Raw genomic sequence first — 21,280 nt, 5'->3', positions numbered from 1 at the left:
TTTCAGGATAACTCACTTATCCGCTGTGTAAAGACGTTAGTTCTGATTTCTTGTCTTATCTGTCCTTTTTAGTTTTGGACCCCCAACACTGGAGAAAGGTCTATGACTATCCACCTTATCCATACCTTATGATTTTATTAACTGAGATCACGTCTCATTCTCCTACACCCCTAGGAATAAAGACCTAATCCAGGCAACCTCTCCCTGTAATTCAGGCACTCTAGTTCAGGTAGCATCCTCTTAAATCTCTCTCAAGCTCAATGATGTCTTTCCCATCATAGGATAACTAAAACTGTACACAGCACTGCAAATGCATCTTCATCAGCAATTTTTATAATTGCAACACAATGTCTCTGTTCCAAAACACTATGTCCTGACTGATGAGGACCAGCATACTAAATGTCCTTTTCACCACGCTCTCTACTTCCACAGCCACTTTCAGCAAACTGCACTTGTACATTCAGATCCCTGCGTTCCACAACACTTATCAATGCCTTATTCACTGTATAAAGTCCCACCATGTTTGAATGCACAAAATGCATCACCTCATACTAAATTGAAATTAATTTACTATTCCTCAGCCCACCCCACTAACCGATCAAAATCCCTTTGCAATTCGTTGTAGCCTGTTTCAAAATAAGACACCATAATTTAGTATCGTCTGTAATCTTGCTAGTGATGCCATGTAAACATTCACATGCAGATCATTTACGTATATAGAGTAGAGGTCCCAATACTGATCCTTGGGCACCCTACCATTCACAGACCTCCAATTAGAGAATCAACCTTCAACTTCCTATCATTCAGCTAATTCTGAATGCACATCATCAGTCCCTTTGAATCCCATATGACCTAATCTTCCAGATCAGCCATCCATTGCTGACTTTGTCAAAGGCCTTAAAGTCTAGATACATCCACTGTGTATCTTCAACTGTCCCCTTAGTTACCTTTTTGCAAAATTCTGTAAGATTTGTCAGGTGTGACCACAAAGCTAATTACTCCTGATTAATGATCAACTAAATACAAGTTGGAATTAACAATTCAAAAATAGATCAAGGCTTAAACAAGCATATTGATGTAATCTTTGCAAACAAATTACTTCTGCTGAAGCAAAGAGAAAGCTGTTAGATGATCCATATAAAGTACATAGCCCTAACATTTGTGGATTCTGTGTTTTATGACTTGCCCACACAAATATCCTGAATTCTGGAATTTTTCTCCATTTAATCTTTAATTAATTCTCTTTTGATGCAACTTTTGATTAACTTGCTTAGTTTCCCAATAATTCATGTTGTGTTTTTGAAGAGATCTTTGGGGTAGTGTTCTGTGTTAAAAGTTCTATAAAAACAATCTTTTGATCTTGAATACATAAAATTCATTTCAATTAATGTAATTGTTTAAGAATTAGGCACATTTTCCCTGTCTTGTTTAAATTGTATAGAATACTTTCTGCATAGTCTCAGTGTTTTCTAGATTAATAATCATTGACACAGACCTTAGAGGCATCTATTTACACTTGCCTATATTTCATATCCAAACTGTACTTTTAATGTTCTTTCACCATTTGTCTGCAGTTACTGAACCAACATTCATCACAAAGTTGCAGACTAAATGTTTGCATTACTGTAAAGACGTGCAGTCAGGAGTGACAACAGGGCTGTTTTTTTTAAGCCAGTTACCTTCTGAGGAAACCTACAGCATCAGTTTATATCTGAGGGGAATTTTATACTGAGAATGGCTCTCTGTTTATGGATTCTGATGGGAAATGGATTCATTAAGCTTTTCAGCAATCATGTTTGGCCGTTACCATTTGTGCAAGTTTCAAACAGTGATAGGCATTTTATTTCTGTGAGTGGCAGTGGCCAAATGCTTACTCTGATTGTTTTCTTAATTTCTGATCTGAGGAATTTGTTGCTGTGATGCATTTACTGTAGAACAAGGTGGAATTGACTCCCACCTGCTGCTCTGATTTTGAAATTGCCTCTCTACGTGCAAATTTCTGAAATGGATGGGAATACCAGGCAAGGCGTTTATGATGTTGCCCAAATAGTTTGCATTGACTATTTTTGAACGAACTAAAATTCAAGGAAAAGATGTTTGGTAGCAACTCATTGGAACTTGGCAATGAAAGTATGACGAGACTGAAATCTTTAAGAGGAAACAATGAAGGGGCACATTTATGGTGGTCTTTTCTTGGGTTATTGTTAATGACCTCCCAATGAGCAACTTTCCTGAAGTAATTGTAAGGGAAAATTCCACATGTATTTGCTGAACATTAATTAAATTGCTTTATGTAAAGAGATGGAGGCACTCAATGGCCTTGTGGTAGAAATGATGAAAGATGGACAATGACTTGATGTTTAGTCCAGCAATGAACACCCAGCGCATCACAAGTGTAAATGTGGAAAATACTCAACTGTTGCCATCTCTGCAGATTGGAGCAGAATTAACCTTTCAGTTTAATGGCTCAGTCTGGAATGGAAGGGTTGGATGGATTGGTTGTTAGGAGCTGGCATGGACAGAGTAGAATGGGCTCCAGTATCAACAGGAATGGTTGCCCCAGGTAAAGGGGCTGATATTTCTCTACTCAAGAGCATCATATAATTTGGAATTTCAAGGTCAGCATCAGCCTCGTTGAGTAGAGATAGGCTTGAAGAACTGAATGCATCAGTTCTATTGCTGCAAATGGACTCCAGGGTACACATTACCTTGGTTAGATCACCTGTAGACTCCAAACATTCCCGATTTGTATTTTTTAAACACTGGAGAAGGTTCAAAAGTTTTCTCAAAGATAATACCATAACTGAGGATAAAACTGTCTGAAACTATGGGTCCATTTCATCAGCAGAAGTGATCTGACACAGGGCTTGCAGATTCTACAGGGGTTTTGACAGTGGTTACAAACAAGATGATTCAACTTGTGTTAGAGACAAAAATTGGGAACTTAAAAAATCAAGTAATTAACAGATAGCTTCCACAGGGAGAAAAAGGAATGTGGGTGAACAGCAAAGGGGGTATTTAAGGAGAAATTGGATAAACCCTGGGACAGAGAAAGTGAAGAGTAGGAGGTGAGGAGGGTCAAAGAATAGTAGTTTGGGGAGAAACATGGATAGAAGGCCTGTTCCAGAGTTCTCCCTTGTACCACTTAAATGATGCTGTACTGGAACTAGATTCTGTAATTAAATGAACTTTGTTATGCTTAGCAATTTATTAAATCTTACAGTCCAAGCTGTTACTCCTCCTTAAAAGCAACCTTAAGCACTTCCGCCACAGCTCGTCTGGGAATGAAGATGTTTGGTTGCCAGGCTGCAGCCCTTAGTGAACATCAACAAACCCAGACTGGATTCATCGTGCATAGTGATACGACAGAAACCTTGCAGTAACACAGTACTCAGCTGCAACTCTTAAAATGTAATTGGGAATGTTTGTGAGAAAGCTGAATTAAAAACAAAGATTGAGGAGTACTGAGCAGAGATTGCTTTGTTAGGGAGACAACTCAGCTAATGGCTTTATCATACACTATATCTCTCCATTTCTGGCATCTGTCATGCCCAAATTCTAACTGCTATGCCATTGGTGTGTTCTGCTTTAGGTGCTCCTTACTACCTGCAGCTTTGACCCACATCTTGGGTATTGCTTAATAAATGCCACTATGAAGTCCCTTTTGGATGATTTGCTATATTAAAGGTGCTTTATAAATATTTTGGTATATTAAAGATGCTTTATAAATATGGATTATTGATGTCTGAGTGGTTAGACTGAAAGGGAGAAGTTTCAACAATTCGTCACTAAGGAAGATGTGAGAATTGTGAGAGTTTGTTTTTTGTTAACCCAAATGTTTATTCAGTAAGTCGTGTCTTAAGATCCTAGCCTGCTGGGAGATTGCAATCCATTTGATGGCCTTTGAATCTTGGACTTTCAGTTTTTGGGGGAGGGACAGAGAGCCAGCAATCTAGGACTGATCTGGAGTCTAGACTAATTTCCAGAACCCCGCAGACTGAAGAAAATTCAATGAAGTACTCGACTATTATGCTTTTTACATTAGAAATATTTTACATTTTGTAATTGTGCAGTTAGGACATTTTGCTCTAGGACTTTGTATTATGATCACATTACTTTACAACATGGGTATAGGGAGTCCATGCTTGCTCACTTATTTCCCTGTAACCTAGCCTGCCTCATTTGTTCATGATCAATGCTGATTCTCCTATCACCCTCTTATTCTAGGGGTTATTTAGAGTAACAAAACAGACTGGGAGGAAACTGGAGCCCCTGGGGAGAACATACAACTTCAAATATACGGCACCAGAGCTCAAGATTGAACTTGGGGCCCAGAAGCTGTGAGACAAAGTCACTGTGCGTCCCCATTGAGGTGTCTGGGATTCAACCCAATTGGGGCATTGACTGGGTTGTTAATAGTGGGTTTTGCCTGAATGGAATTTGATGTGAGTTTGGGTAACAGGGTAGTTGGGAGACTGTTTACAGGGGTGTACTAAGTACTTTAAGCCAGCCAGTGGTGTAGTGGCATCAATGCTGGATTTCGAGGAGATGGTCCTGAGTTCAAATCAGGCTGGGTCCCAACCTGGTATCTTGCCATGAAAATCCTATGGACAAACACACATGGGGCTGCTGTGAGTTGACGATCACTCAACAACTAAGTACAAAGTCAATTGTATACTTTGAGTTCCATTGTTTCTGCCACATCCGTCCTGAAATATCCCAACTTCTACCAAACTGTTTCTTTCTAATTCTGTTTCCTTCTGAGTCCAAGGCTGGATCTTGACGTTTTGGACCAATGACCAGACTCAACAATGTAATGACCTTCCTCCCTGCTGGAACTGGAAAATGATAAGGTTTTGCAAAAACATATGCAGTGACTTGTATTTATAAAAGGCCTTTAATGTGATAGCTTCATAGGAGCACTTTAGATTACACTTAATACAGAGCCATAAAAAAATAACAAGGTAGTTGGCCAAATGCTGGGGCAGAAGTATTTTAGGACTAAAGATGATCAGAAATTATTGCTGATGGAAATCTGGGATAGTCGCCAAGATAGAATTGGGTTGGATAGATGGATTATTTTATGCAGACTGAGGAGGATCTGAGAGAAATAGACAGGGTGAGGACTTGTAGGCAATTGAAGGGAAGAATGTGATTAATTAAGAATTTGGTCTTTGGCTTAACATCTCACCTGAAGAGGTGACAGTGAAACTTCCCCTCAGTTTGGCAATGGGAATTAATGTAACTGAATGGGCAGAACAAATGATGGACGGACAGGTAGGAGAATTAAGAGGAAGAAATCGCTCAAGGTTCTACAAATGATATTTGTCAATGTTTATAGATTAACCCCTTGGAAAATGGCTGCAATCTTCATTACATGGTAGAAAAATATTATAAATATGTTCATTATTTACCGACCATTAACACTAATAGTAAATTTACAACTTGGTACATCAAAGTTTTTAAATGTGAAATATTTACAATAGGTAATTAGGCTCTTCGCAAGGGTAAGTGAAAGAATAAACCAGCACCGAAGAAGATTTTTCAGTCCCGAGTCAGAAGCAATGACCAATTCTTTCGTTTCTGGGGCTGATTATGCATGAGAAACTGTTGTCAGTTAATAATCCTGGGCTGTGTCACAGCTTGCATTACTTGTGTCTGGAAGTATGTTAGAGGCGATCCGTCAGCTGCGAGCTGTCCCATACATTGGAAATGAGCAGACAGAATTTTACAGCCCCGAAGTTTATTGATAGATAACAGGCGACCTACCGATTAAATCAGGAAGTAATTAACAATGATTAATTAACCTACTAACCGGTATATCTTTGGACGGTGGGAGGAAGCCGGTGCACTGGAGCCAACCACGCGCACAGAGGAAGGAACGTAAAAACTTGCCTCCAGAGGATGCCAGAGTTGAGCTCCGACGTCCTGAGTTGTAAAGACATCGCGCTAACCGTCAGACTACTGTGGAACACAGAACAGTACATCACATAAACGGGCTGTTCACTCCGATATATCTATGCCAAGCATGACGCCAGTTTAGTCTGCACATGGTCTAAATCCATCAATTCCCAACATTTGAACATATACAATAGAAGCCAACGTCATGAAAAACCTCATCTGTGAAGATGGAAACAGTTTCAAGTCGATGCTCTTCCAGACTTGGCGTGAAGATTTCCTATAGGTTGGTATCATTTACTGCTTTCAATGATTGGAGTGTGAAAAGTTGAACTAGGTGAGTGTAGGCAAGTGAAAGCAAAAGAGAGATTTATTCGAGGCGTAAACAAATGGGGAGCCTGGTGGGTTGAGCAGGAGCAGCTAGCTGACCGTACAAAAGGAGCTTGGCAGACCAGTTTGAGAGACGAGGAAACCTCTTCACGCAGAGTAGCTCCATGTTGAACCCTTTTCCTACCACACGCGGCACCCACACGCTGAACCCCCGGAATAAAACTTGCCCCTCAGGACAAGTTCCTGGTCCTACCGTGGAGTAGCGGTTAGCGTGATGTTATTATGGCCGGGGTTCGATTCCTGACGCTCTTCCCGTGACCATGTGGGTTTCCACCACGGCCTGTTCCCACTTTCCAAAGACATGCGGGTTAGGGCTAGTAAGCTATGGGGCACCTGAAGTGCGTATCATTGCTCTGTTCCTCATTGATTCAAAGGACGGTTTTTACTGTGTATGTTTATGCACATGTGACAAAAAAGTTAATCTTTGCCAATGGGTGATGGGGCCATGAACCTCCTGTATGCTGTGGCTGGAACCACATCCCCTTCTCCCCCTCTGTATGAATTTGTGGGGGGAGGATCTTCGTTTCTCTGATGGACTAGGGGTGGTTAGATCCTCTGTATTGCCGGGATGGAGTGGGACTAACTTGTAACTGTACCAGACATCAGTATAGGGCTCTCTTATTGAGATTAGGGTTATTGCTCCAGAGCTAACACTTGACACGCCTTTCCCTAATTCTTACTACCACTGGCGAGAATGGGCACGGCAGCGCCACGCTCTTCCATTGGCTTAGACCGGCAGTCCCACAGGCGCTTTACTTTTATCTCTCGTTTCCATTGGCTGACACTGCCACGGGCTCTCCCATTGGCTCAGCGAGTAACTGTCCTTGGTGCCGCATCTGAGAGCCCCAAGTCCCCTTTCCTCTCCCGGCGATGGAACCAACCGCAATGTCCGGCTGACTGGGCGGGGAGAGGTTCGGCAGCGGCTATCTCTGGGTCAGGAGTTAGATGTGAAGCGCCGCTGGAATCCAGGAACTCTGACCGTGGAGGTAAAGTTGAGGGAGGGCTTGTTCATGACGAGGAGTATAGTATCGCAACGATTCCGCCGTGGGGTCAACTCCCGGGAATATTCGCTCCTCAACGCGATCTGTGGGCGCTTGTCCTATCCTCACCGATTTGGTATGGTGTATGGTGGGGTTAAAAGTTGACTCCGAGTGATACAAGATACTGCAGCACCTCCGTCTCCTGGAAGTCAGCTGGTCAGACTTGATAGAGTTCCGACCCGAAATCTCGACACTCTCCTTCCCCCCACACTTGCTGCTCAGCATAAAAGTTCCTCCAGCAGATTGTTGCTGAGATTTAATTCGACACAAAGGTTTAAACTGGACCCTGATTCTGGAGCAAGAGCGATGACACGGATCAGACGAAGTATGGATACGCGATTTCCACCCGAAGTATCCTCCTTCGCAACTCGCCCGTTCTCGGATTGACCGCTCTGTGTATTTTGACCCGGGATTCTCGCTGGTGTCTATCTCCTCCTGTCCTCCAGCCCAGGGAAAACAAATGCTCACCATTCTAAAGCCATCTTGACCTGCGTTTCTGTGGTTTCCAGGCTATACGGAGGTGCAAGGCTATTTTGGAGAAAAAAAAACACACCTCTTTTATCCACGTTGCAGTCCTGGAAACGTATTATTGAATTAGCCATCTCTCTCTCTCCCTCTCCCTCTCCCTCTCCCTCTCCCTCTCCCTCTCCCTCTCCCTCTCCCTCTCCCTCTCCCTCTCCCCCTCTCCCCCTCTCCCCCTCTCCCCCTCTCCCCCTCTCCCCCTCTCCCCCTCTCCCCCTCTCCCCCTCTCCCCCTCTCCCCCTCTCCCCCTCTCCCCCTCTCCCCCTCTCCCCCTCTCCCCCTCTCCCCCTCTCCCCCTCTCCCCCTCTCCCCCTCTCCCCCTCTCCCCCTCTCCCCCTCTCCCCCTCTCTCTCTCTCTCTCCCTCTCTCCCTCTCTCCCTCTCTCCCTCTCTCCCTCTCCCCCTCTCCCCCAGAATTGAACAGATTTGGCCGTGGTTCTATAATTATGGCATTCCCATATTGCAGAGCCTTTACACCCCTTTGTCAGTACGCTTCTGGTGCTCTCAACCAGAGGAGATCAATTTCATCTGTAGACTTGTCTCGACCTCTCAATTCTATACTCCCGAATTACATCTTTCTTAGGGTAATTTTGTTCACTCCTCGATTTGATATCTCCTCCAAAAGTCAGTTCCTTTGTTTGGTCAGAGCTGCAGCAGAGAGTGAGTTTGTAGAGTTCATTACTGTCCAGGGTCCCCTGTTGGTGAGAAGGGGAATGCTGAGCTCCGAGTGGGTCGCCTGAGAACAATCTCCAGAAGGGTGTAATTGTTAATGCGGGAACTCAGCACCGTTTTGAAAATTTGGTTATAAACGACTGTTCTACGTCGTTCATTCTCCCATAGACAGGAGATACGATGGGCAGGAATCTGTTTCAAACTAAACCTCGTAGTTACACAGGGCCACATCAAACTATAACACTTCCTTCTTGCAAACTAATGACAAGTTCATTAACAGCTGCGCTAAATATTTCTAAACGACTGAAAACGTGAACAGTTTTAATCCATAACTATAATATTCTGCTCTGTTACTGCGCGTATTTCCAGGTCTGCTCCTCCCTGTTCTTATAAGCTTCTCCTGCGCCCACATTCCCCCACCCGTCTCTATAACCCTCTCCGGCCCTGCACCCCTCAATCTCTGTTATCCCCTCCAGCCCCTATACCCCTCCCTTTCTCTGTAACCCTCTCCGGCCCCTACAGCTCTGCTTGTCTCTGTAATACCCACCAGCCCCAACACTTCCGTATCTCTGCACCACTTTGTATTGATCTGGCCAATGTCCCCACACCAGTCCCTCACACTGGCGATCTTACCGCTTGATCCTAACTTTGGGAATTTCCCCCTGTCCTCCGTTCAGGTGCTGGCAGGCTGAGTTTCAACTTACTGGTACCTACCTGCACTTACAGTCTGGAATGTTACTGGGCAGCGGCCGTGAAGCAGAGCGGGAGCCCATTGTTCGATAATGTGAGATGAAGGTACCTTTGTTTCAGACGGTACACACTAAAGCAAATATTTTGTCATAAGTGCATTGATTTTTATTTGGTAACTGATGCTTCCCTCTATTGCAGAGCCTTGTGTAGAGTCCCAGTATGGAAACAGGTGGGTAACCCGGAGGGGTGGGGATAGTCAAGGGTCGACACCACCTGCTCCCTCACCATCCCTTCAATCCTCATTCCCAGCTTATGCAGTTGATTTTATGCACCCATACCGTCCTATAGGAAACAGTTTCACACTAGCCTCCGCGTCCAATACGTAGTTTTCCGTCACTTCTGCGACAGGATCCCACCACCAAGGACACCTTTATGCTTTCTGCAGGGATCACTCCCTACGCCACTCCCTTGTCCATTCATCCTTCCCCACTGATCTCCCTTCTAGTACTTATCCATGCAAGTCATACCCGCCCCTATACCTCCTCCCTCACTACCATTCAGGGCCCCAAACAGTTCTTCCAGGTGAGGCAACACTTCACCTGCGAGCCTGTTGGGGTGATCTACTGTATCTGGTGTTCCTGTACATTGGCGAGACCCTACACAGATTGGAGACTGCTTCACCAAGCATCTAAGCTCGGTCCCCCAGAAAAATCAGGATCTCCCAGTGACCACCCATTTTAATTCCACTTCCCATTTCAACATGTCAGTCTGTGACTGTCTCTACTGTCACGATGAGGCCACACCTAGGTAGGGGGAGCAACAGCTGATATTCTGTCTGGGCCACCTCCAACCGGATGGCAGGAACGTGCCACCACCACCCCTCCTGCCTGTTCCCCATTCCCATTCCCTCTCTCACCTTACCAACCCATCACGTCCCTCTGGTGCTCTTCCCCTTCCCTTTCTTCTGTCCTCTCCTATCAGAGGAGTTCCCCTTCTCTAGCCCTTCCCTAATCGAGTTCCCAGCTCTTTACTGCTCCTCTTGTTTCAACAATCACTTACCATCTTCTACTACTTCTTCCCTTCCTCCAACCTTCTTAGCCTGACTTCGCATCTTTCTGCCCCAGTACAGATGAAGGTTCTCCGACTCAAATGTCAACTGTTTACTATTTTCCATAGATGCTGCCTGGCCTTCTGAGTTCCTCCAGCATTGAGTCTGTTGCTGGATCTGCAGATTTTGTCTTTCTCCTGAACTCTGTGGGGTTATTGGTATCTTCTGCAGGACAAAGAGTCTCTTTGAATTTGATCCATATACTACCTGTCAATTGTGGCAGAGAAAGAGGCCATTCAGCTCATTGGGTCCACACTGATGGCCAGTAGAGTGATCCCATCAGCCCTATTCTCCCTGCAATGTTTCCTCTTTCTCCGCTCATCAACTCTCCTTTGAATATTTTCTACTTGAGCATTCTGGGAGGTTATTTATGGCATCCTCAATAAGTGCCTGGTGTTGCATTTTGGGTCGACGAGTAGTAGGACTTCCACAGTGAATGGTAGGACATGATGATTGTTGAACAGAGGAATCCAGGAGTACAAGCATATGGTTTCCTGAAAGTGGCATTACAGGTAGACAGGGTGTTGAAGAAGCTTGTGTCAGGGCACTGAGTGTAGACATTGGGATATTATGTTGCAGTTGTACAAGACACTGGCGAGGCTGTATTTGGTCACCCTGCTGTAAGAACTGGAAAGGGCACAGAGGAGATTTCCGAGGCTGTTGCCAGGTCTTGAGGAACTGAGTTATGGAGAGGGGTTGAGCAGGTTAGGGCGATATTCATTGGGCCTTGGGAGAATCGGAGCTGATGAATAGATTAGTTTAAAAGTATCAATGTTCAAAGTAAGTTTATTATTGAAGTACATATATTGTATGTCACCATGTATTATGTAGAGATTCGTTTTCTTGTAGGCATTCATAGTAGAACAAAGAAATACGATAGAATCAATGAAAAACTGCACATAAACAAAGACTGAAAAACCAATGTGCAAAAGAAGACAAACTGCAAACATAATAATAATAGGTAAACAAATAATGCTAAGAACATGAGTTGTAGAGCCCTGAAGGGTGAGTCCAAGGGTTGAGGAATCTATTTATTGTTGAGGTGAGTGAAGTTAACCACGCTGGTTTAGGAGTCTGATGGTTGAAGGCTAATTACTGTACTTGAGCCTGCTAGTGTGGGACCTAAGGATCCTCCAACTCATTCTCAATGGCAGCAGCGAGAAGAGAGCATGTCTGGATGATGGGGGTCCTGGACGATGGACGCTGATTTCTTAAGGCAGCACCTCTCGCATATGTGCTCAATGGTAGGAAGAGATTTGCCTGTGATAGACCGGGCTGTATCCACTACATTTTGAGGAGTTACTCATTCATAGGCTTTGGTGTTTCCATACCAGGCCATGATACAATCAGTGAAAATACTCTCCACCGTATGTTTACAGAAGTTTGTCAAATGTTATATGAGATGCTGAATCTACACAGACCGAGAAAAGTAGAGGTGCTGTTGTGGCTTGTTACAGTTGCGTGCTGGTCCCAGGACAGATCCTCTGATATGATTACACCAACAATATTAAAGTTATTGACCCTCTTCAACCCCAATCCTTCAATGAGGACTGTCTCGTGGATCTCTGGTTTCTTTGTTCAGTAGTAAGTTATCAGCTCTTTGGTCTTGCTGACCACGAAAGGAAATAGAGAGGATGAATAATCACCATTGTTTTCCCAGAGTTTAGGAATCACAAAATGGATGGTTTAATGTGAATCTGGAGCAACTTCAAAGAAACATGAGGTAGCTTTTTTTTTTACACTGATGCTTAGTATATAAAATGAGCTGCCAAAGGAAGAGGTTGAGGCAGGTATATTGGCAGCATTTAAAAGGTAACATGTGTAAGAAATATTTGGAGGGATATAGGCCAAACACTGGAAAAATGGGACTAGCTTTAGATAGGGGTCTCAGTCCATGGACCAGTTGAGTCCAATGGCTTGTTTACATGTTATATGACTCTATGTGGGAGGAAACTCACCTGGTCACAGGGAGAGCACGGATGTCAGGATTGAACCCACATCCCTGGAGCAGTGTAGTGGCAGCTCTGTCATCCAGACTTCCTGAAACTGCTTTATTTTCAGCTTGCTCAGACCTTCCCTGATGTTTAATCTCACAGTTCCAATGACTCTCCTTGTAAACATTCCCGGCACCTTCTCCCATCTTCCGAGCCTGTTAGTGAAATGGGACAAGAGCTGTACACGACAGTGTGGAGTGGGCCGAGCTGTGTTTGTTGTGCTCTCTGTTGGATGTCAGAGTTTGCTTTGCAGCGGTTTCAGATAACAGCATGATCTGCTCCTTGGTGTAGGTCGTCGACGGACATTAAGGAAAATGGATAAGTACGAATATCTGGGCGTGCTGGGTGAAGGGAGCTATGGAATGGTCACAAAATGCAGGAATAAGGAAAACGGAAAGATTGTTGCCGTCAAAAAATTCCTGGAGGGTGATGATGACAAATTTGTGAAAAAAATAGCCATGAGGGAAATAAGGTTATTAAAGGTAAGTGTTCTCTTTCTGTTGCTGTCTGGTTACGGATGGTAAGAAGCATCAACCTTTACAGAGGTGGGATGGGAGTGAGATAGAAGCAGGAACAGGCTACTTGGCCCCTCCATCCTGTTCTACTCGTCTATAAGGTCCTGGCTGAATCTCTGGTGCAGTCTCCTCTATATTGGTGAGACCCCATTTGCAACAAAAGTGACATTTCCCAGGGACCACCCATTTCAATTCGACCTCCTATTCCAGCATATCCATCCATGGCCTCATCTACTGCCCCAAATGCCACTCTTGGATTCGAAGAGCAACATCTTTGTAATCATTTTGGATAGCCTTCAGTCTGATGGTATAAACATTGATTTCTCAAGCTTCCAGTAATTTCTCCCTCCCCTCCCTTTCCATTCCCCATTCTGTCTCACTCCTACCCATTCTCTTTTCCTCACCTCCCTCTGGTCCCCCTCACCCTTCTCTTTCTCCCATGATCTAGAGTCCTCTCCTATCAGATTCTTTCTTCTTCAGCCCTTGACCTTTTCCACCTATCATTTCCCAGCTTCTTGCTTCATCCCTCCCCACCCACCCACTGTCCCACTTAGCTGGTTTCACCTATCACCTGCCAGCGTGCACTCCTTCCACTCCCCCACCTTATTCTGGTTTCTTCTCCCTTCTTTTCCAGTCCTGATGAAGGGCCTCAACCCGAAATGTCAACTTCTTATTCTTCACCAGATGATGCCTCACCTGTCGAATTCCTCCAGCAATTTGTGTGCGTACTTCAAGATTTTCAGTATCTGCAGAATCTCTTGTGTTCATGAATCTCTGCCCCATCTGCTCTTTCCTCTCTGCTTCCCATATCCAGCGATTCCAGTGATCTAGGGATGTCAGCCCTGAGTAGCTGACAGCATCCAGAGCTCTTGGGAGGAGAATTCCAAAGATTTTCCTCATCTAAATTGTGATGACCCATCCCTTAACCTGAGCTATCACAGACAAAATGCTGGAGGAACGTGGAAATATCTCCTTCCTTCATTGATGCTACCTTACCTGCCTAGCATCTTGCGTCTCCGTGAATCTGGACTCTCTCCATCCACTCTGTCAGTTCCTCTCTGAATGCTGCATCTTCTATTTGATAAATGGGTAAGTTATGACAATAGGCAATAGATGGTAGGTGCAGGAGTAGGCCATTCAGCTCTTCTAGCCAGCACCGCCATTCACTGTGATCATGGCTGATCATACACAATCAGTACCCTGTTCCTGCTCTCTCCCCATATCCCTTGACCCCGCTATCAATAAGAGCTCTATCTAACTCTCTCTTGAATGCATCCAGAGACTTGGCCTCCACTGCCTTCTGGGGCAGAGCGTTCCACATATCCACCACTCTCTGGGTGAAAAAATTTTTCCGCATCTCTGTTCTAAAAGGCCTACCCCTTATTCTTAAACTGTGGCCTCTAGTTCTGGACTCACCCATCAGCGGGAACATGCTTCCTGCCTCCAGTGTGTCCAATCCCTTAATAATCTTATATGTTTCAATCAGATCCCCTCTCATCCTTCTAAATTCCAGTGTATACAAGCCCAGTTGCTCCAATCTTTCAACATATGACAGTCCCGCCAATCCGGGAATTAACCTTGTGAACCTACGCTGCACTCCCTCAATAGCAAGAATGTCCTTCCTCAAATTTGGAGACCAAAACTGCACACAATACTCCAGGTGGGGTCTCACCAGGGCCCTATACAGCTGCAGAAGGACCTCTTTACTCTTATACTCAATTCCTCTTGTTATAAAAGCCAACATGCCATTAGCTTTCTTCACTGCTTGCTGTACCTGCATGCTCGCTTTCATTGACTGATGTACAAGAACACCTAGATCTCGTTGTACTTCCTCTTTTCCTAACGACTCCGTTTAGATAGTAATCTACCTTCCTGTTCTTGCCACCAAAGTGGATAACCTCACATTTATCCACATTAAACTGCATCTGCCATACATTTGCCCACTCACCCAACCTATCCAAGTCACCCTGCATTCTCATAACATCCCCTTGACATTTCACACTGCCACCCAGCTTTGTGTCATCAGCAAATTTGCTAATGTTACTTTTAATCCCTTCATTTAAATCTTTAATGTATATTGTAAACAGCTGCGGTTCCAGCACCGAACCTTGCGATACCCCACTGGTCACAGCCTGCCATTCCGAAAGGGACCCGTTAATCACTACTCTTTGTTTCCTGTCAGTCAGCCAATTTTCAATCCATGTCAGTACTCTGCCCCCAATACCATGTGCCCTAATTTTGCCCACTAATCTCCTATGTGGGACTTTATCAAATGCTTTCTGGAAGTCCAGGTACACCACATCCACTGGCTCTCCCTTGTCCATTTTCATAGTTACATCCTCAAAAAACTCCAGAAGATTAGTCAAACATGACTTTCCCTTCATAAATCCATGCTGACTCGGACTGATCCTTCTACTGCTATCCAAATGTGTTGTAATTTCCTCTTTTATAATTGACTCCAGCATCTTTCCCACCACTGATGTCAGGCTAACCGGTCTATAATTCCCTGTTTTCTCTCTCCCTCCTTTCTTGAAAAGTGGGACAACATTAGCCACCCTCCAATCAGCAGGAACTGTTCCTGAATGTATAGAACATTGGAAAATGATTACCAATGCGTCCACGATTTCTAGAGCTACCTCTTTAAGTACCCTGGGATGCAGACCATCAGGTCCCGGGGACTTATCAGCCTTCAGACTCAACAGTCTATCCAACACCGTTTCTTGCCTAATATAAATTTTCTTCAGTTCATCCTTTACCCTAGTTCCTTTGGCCACTATTACATCTGGGAGATTGTTTGTGTTTGGGAAATTGGTTTACTGTTGTTACAAGCTGAGGTACAATGAAGATGTTTGTTATACAGGTTATTTCATCACATCAGTCCATTACATTGAACAGTCTTGAGATGGTTCAAGGGAACAACAACGTGATTTAAAAAAAATTTTTACTAAACTACAGGGTGTAACTATCTCTCTTGCTTTGTGGGGGCCAAATTTGTGAACCAATCCGAATCAGTGATCCACTGACTCTGAGACCAGTCAACCTTCCTTCAGATAAAGAGTCAACCTTCCCAACTTACTCCTGCATGGTCTTACCAAGCCCTGTACGTTAGCATGGCTTCCTTATTTTCAACACACCTTGCAAAGAAGACCAGCACATCAATTGTATCCTGAGTTGCTACCTGTTAACTGTGTCATTAACTAAACAAAATCCCTCAGCAGAAGGTTTACTGGTTTCTCAATTTTCAGAAAATACTTCTTTAAAGTTTTAAACTTTGAGTGGGCAGTGGGATAAATTTCAGTGACAGTTTATGATGTGCTACTGTGTGGAGCAATTAGTGTCACTTACCAGGGATATATTCCCAGATAATTTTATTTCTCTGTTGGAGACATATGAGAATCCAGATGATTGAATCTGAAACAAGAAACAAACTGCTGGAGGAATGGGTCTGGCAGTATCTGTGGAATGAAATGGACAGTCAACTATTCAGGTGGAGACCTCCATCTAAGCCCTGCATCTTCTTTCTCCTGAAGAAATTAAATTTGTACATTCCCATATTATAAAAACAAATACTCAGCAAGTCAAGGCAGCACCTGTTGGGAGACAAACTGAGAAAATATTCAGTAAGGTGACTTCTCATCTGAACTTTATTTCCCATTTGTAATATTGGCAGTATTTCCTTTGCTGTATTACTCTGACAGTTTCGCTCTACAGTTTGATGAACGAGGAACACTGTGAGTTGGTAACCTCAATGATCCATTCCATTCTACTTCTTTTGTGTTTAATGGCGACCCTTTACACTAAAATATGCTTTCAGCATGACATCATCCATCATTCAATTGGATTCAAATTTAACCATGAGTACACCCAAATGAGAGAGTGTTCTCTGGGGCCAGTGTGCAATATTCAGCACCAACAGTCACACGCAGCACAAAGCACACATCGAACATACAGCGTAGCAAGCACATGTGAAGTACAACCACGCAAAGAAAGAGTCGAGACCGAGTCCATGAATGCCGCAGAAATCTGCAGTCGACCACAGTACAGCTTGTCTTCTGCCGAGGCAGCAGCACCGACTCCAGCCTGGGCACCACAACTCATCAAGTTGTGAACATACACAGAAGCAGGTCTGTAATTCCTTACTGACCATGTGTGACTATTGAATGCTCCGTAGAGTTACACTGCAGGGAAAGCAGTCCCAGCCTGTCCAGTCTCGCCTCATAATTTAAAATCTTCAGTCTTGGCATCATACTTGTGGCTTTTTTCCTGTCTGTTCTCCAGCTTCCTAGTGTGTGCTGGTCGGAACTGTCCCCTCCACGTGTGGTCTTCTGACAAGCTCATGCCCTCTGTGCCATGGTAGACCAAGGCAAGCGTGCCAAACACCTTGCCACTCTGCCTCATGTGGCAACTCTCAAGGAAATATGTACCTGTAGCCCAACGTCTCTCTGTTCCACAGGCTTTGGGTGAGATAGGATATTAGCTTGAATGGGGAAGGACGATGTCCACGTGGGGTTGGGTGAGGGGAAAAGAGGGTAGGGAGGTGGGAGGAGCAGAAGCTATGGTCGACTATCGACACAGTCACTCAGCATATGCAACTGAACTGCTGCTTCACCGATCCAGTAACCTGGATTCAGTCCTGACCTCTGCTGTCTGTGTGGAGTTCACATGTTCTCCCGTGACTGTGTGGGTTTCCACCTGCTGCTCTCGTTTCCTTGAACTTTCCAAAGATGTTTAAGTTGGTAATTAAAGTGGCCACTGTAACTTGCCCCTAGTATAGGTGACTGGCAGGAGATTTGGAGGATAGATTATGGACCTGTGAGAGAGAGAACAGGTTATAGGGAAATATTTGGGGACCGGGACTGGGAGGGAATGCTCTGAGAGCTGGTATGAACTTGATGGGCAAAATGTGACCGAAAGGTGAAAAACATGAGCATTGCCTGCTTCCTTCCTGTAACAAAAGTGTTTGTGGTGAGAGCTCTGCGGGGGTTCCAGTCCAGGACTAGAGCTCGTACCCTGGGCTGGCGTTACTCTGCAGCAGGGACGGAGTTCTGTTTGACTCTGGTGTGAGAGATGTTAAATGGCCCCCACTTCTCTGTTCTGCTGAAAGGTGTGAAATGGACAGAGTACAGGGTTAAAGATGTTCAGGTCTAGTCACCTCATTATAGAAAGGATGTGGAAGCTTTGGAGAGTGTGCGGAGGAGCTTTACCAGGATGGTGCCTGGAGTTGGGGAGATGTCTCATGTGGATAGGCTGAGCAAGCTATGGCTTTTCTTTATAGAGCAAAGGAAGATGACAGGTGACTTGATAGAGGAGTATAAGATGATAAAGACCAAGGCAGAGAAAATATTCTAGTCTTATTATTCCAGAAGTGGGATTCAATTCCGCAAAGTTACATTTATAGAAAGTTCATAAGGGACAAAAATTTAATTTCTCTTGGATTTCTTTCTGGGTCGTATTTGTTCAGCCAGGCAATGGTGAACTAGTGGCCTGTAGCTACATATAAAGAATTATTGCCGTACCTGTGCATATCCCTAGAGATAAAGTGATTATGTAAAAGCAGGTATGGAGGTATCTGGATGGAATCAACAATGAGAGATTAACTTAACTCTTAAATTGTAAGCAGTTTATGTCTAGGTGTATGTTTAAATGTCAGAACTCCTAAAGCAGAACAGTTAGTTAAAACCATGAGCAGGTTACTGAAAGACTAATAGTTACAGTAAAGAGAAAAGTGAGCTGGTGCATTAGTCAGATTCAGTAAAAGAAGATTGCGCTTGTTAATGTAAATATCTGCTGGTATTTACGTATTTATAACATCTTATTCCAGACAGTATCTGTACCTTAACCTTTAGCTTATTTAATATAGTTCTTTATTCTCTATAATAGTCAAATGTTGTTGCTTTTTGTTGCATGTCACGCCAATACACCACAGCAAATTCCTAAGACATGTCGATGTGGATATATGGCCAGCAAAGCTGATCCTTGGGAAGCAGTGCCCTTTGTTCTTCATTGATCACCACTGAATATCTACCTGGCGGCAATGGACATGATGTGTAGGGATGACGGGGAGCTTTGTACTCTTGGGCTGTATTCTGCTGACAAGTTAGGCCATTAGTCTATACTAGTGAGTTTTCAGTCAGTGTTCTGGTTACACAATAATATAATTCACACTATTTGAATCTCATTGCCATGAAGCTAATAAATTCATACATAATATGCTCAGTGAGGGCATTGATTGGAGAATTGGAATCACAGGGTATGATGAGATTACAAGATATGGTGGTGAAGCCGGCTGCTATCACGTTCAAGAAAGAGCAGATTCTAAATGCCATGCCCTAATTCATAGGGACGTGTCACTGTGTGAGTAGAGTATGGGGGTGGTACGAAATAACACTGTAGTTCAGTTGTGAATGGCAACAGAGCGCGGACTGAGCGGGGAAGTGACACGGTGACTTCAGTCCAGATTTTTCATGATATGCCAAATACAGAGGTGTCACATTGCTTTTCAACTATATGTCATGCTTTGAGCAAAGTCTAAGAGAATAGTAGGTTAACAGGAGATGAGGTGCTTACATGATCATTGTAATCATTAATGAGGCAATGGGGATCAAATGTTTCTAAGAAGTCATTAATTTCTAAAACTAGACCTGTAATTCCTCAGCTGGCCTTCTCCTATCAAGTGCCCCCCACTGCCATTTTATCTTTATTACTCCCTTAGAAACTCCCACAGCCCAAATTACTGCCTACTTCAGGAACCACCGGTCTAACGCCTTCTGTAACATCACCATGGGACTGCCTTCACCAGAATGATTGTAGCAGTTCATGAAGGCAGCTTACCTTCTGTAAGGAAAAAGTTAAATGTGATTCCTCCTTGGTATATGCTAAAATATCATGGAAGTCTGTAAGACAAATTGGTGTTAGCTTGGAGTGGGATTGTTTTGAGAAATTACAAGTGGAATAGTACACAGCAATGTTTTGAGAAAGTCAAGCAAGTACAAGTCTACAGTCATAACTGGGAAATGGTGGAAGATGTTGTCTGGCGTAGTAAGAGATGAGGGGGTGCAACTGGTACCACCACGGAATAGAAAAATACTTGTGTGAAACAAGTCTCGAAGGGTTTTAAAAGGGGCATTCTCTTTGTGCAAGTGGGAGAGTTTTGTCTTAGGTTAGGTTACGGCCATGTTGGTGTTAAGATAGGGAAAAGTGCTTCAAGTCTGAGTTAAAATTTGGGGGAGAACAGGCTGTGTGTAGGATTGTTGGGTCAGTGGCCCCCTCTGACATGTTTAGTGGATAACAAGTGTTATTTTGATTTCTGTATTGCTAATACTGTAGACACTTTCCGTATTGCATTTATGCTGGTCCCAGTAGAGCATTTTCTTGTGGTTTTTAACGCGTGTTCAAGGTCTCCTTAGTTTGTGAATGCATATGCAAATACCCTGAGCTGAATAAGAAAAGAACACAGAACAAATCTGAAAATAAGTTTCCTTTCACCACCACCTTCTCAGGGCAACTAAAGGTGGGCAATGAACGCTGACTTTGGCCTTAATGGTTCATTCACAGAGATGACTAAGTGAAAAGTAGAAGTGTAAAGGGGATATTATAACTCCAGAAAGAAGTGAGGGAAGGAGAGTGGGTTTGGTCAGAGTGCTGGACATCAAGGGTGTACCTCCTAAAACGGCAAAGCATCTTCAAAATTCAAAGTGAATTTATCATCAAAGTACATTTTCAGTATATCACCATATACTACTCTAAGCTTCATTTTCCTGCAGATATTCACAGCAGCACAAAGAAATACATTAGAATCAATGAAAACTGCTAAAAAAAACAGACTGACAAACATCCAATGTGTAAAAGATGACAAACTGCAAATACCTGCAAAAAAAATCAGATGATAATAACTTAAAAAAATAAAAAATAAGTGGGAACTGCCAAGAGAAATTGTTGAGAACGAAGTGTGGGGCTGTGGGAGAGAATGGGCAGAGGACTCACTGGGAACTCCTTCAAAGAGTGGTCACTGGCTCAGTGGAGTGAATGGCCTCTGCAGAATCACTATATGATTAAAATTCCTGATTAATATAAAAATGGAAAAGTACTAGATATGTTTAAATTATCTTTTGTTCTGTTAACAATGAATATGTGAATATTCTCCAGTGACTTCCCTCCGCTGGTCAATGTGTTTTTGATTTGAGTCCTATGTTTACGATGTCCTTGGGTGACCAGACAAGTCTGTGCTTGCTGTGGAATGCAGCTTGTCCATTGCTTTGACTTAGAGTCATGTTTTCAGGTTCCTGCTGAGATAGGAAACTGTACGTCTGCCTGTGTATTTGATGTGCTTGAATGACGTGGTGGAGTGAGGGCTGCTTCCTGTGAAGATTTATTTCACACACATCTGATGTAGGTCAGTAGACCCTTCACTCTGTGCTGGCGTTCCCACCTCACAGTGACCTCCTCCCATTCC

At 43.8% G+C, this 21,280-nt stretch overlaps 1 protein-coding gene across 5 annotated transcripts in view; it reads left to right on the top strand.

Annotated features, from left to right (window-relative positions):
- The first annotated feature begins 5,914 nt into the window (after window positions 1-5,914).
- Window positions 5,915-21,280, top strand: part of LOC132391831 (cyclin-dependent kinase-like 4) — a 57,131-nt gene continuing 41,765 nt past the window's right edge. For 2 of the 5 annotated variants that reach the window (XM_059965489.1, XM_059965488.1), the window contains exons 1-2: window positions 6,840-7,274; window positions 12,605-12,795. In XM_059965489.1, coding sequence (XP_059821472.1) covers window positions 6,983-7,274; window positions 12,605-12,795 — 483 coding nt within the window. In that variant the 5' untranslated portion in view covers window positions 6,840-6,982. Of the gene's footprint in view, window positions 6,185-6,839; window positions 7,275-9,198; window positions 9,317-9,409; window positions 9,441-12,604; window positions 12,796-21,280 lie in introns of those variants that run through there. The other 3 variants (XM_059965491.1, XM_059965490.1, XM_059965492.1) reach the window with 3 other exon arrangements.

The sequence above is a fragment of the Hypanus sabinus genome, chromosome 3, assembly GCF_030144855.1.
Source record: "Hypanus sabinus isolate sHypSab1 chromosome 3, sHypSab1.hap1, whole genome shotgun sequence".
NCBI lineage: Eukaryota > Metazoa > Chordata > Chondrichthyes > Myliobatiformes > Dasyatidae > Hypanus > Hypanus sabinus.
This window is presented reverse-complemented; position numbering and strand designations above follow the sequence as displayed.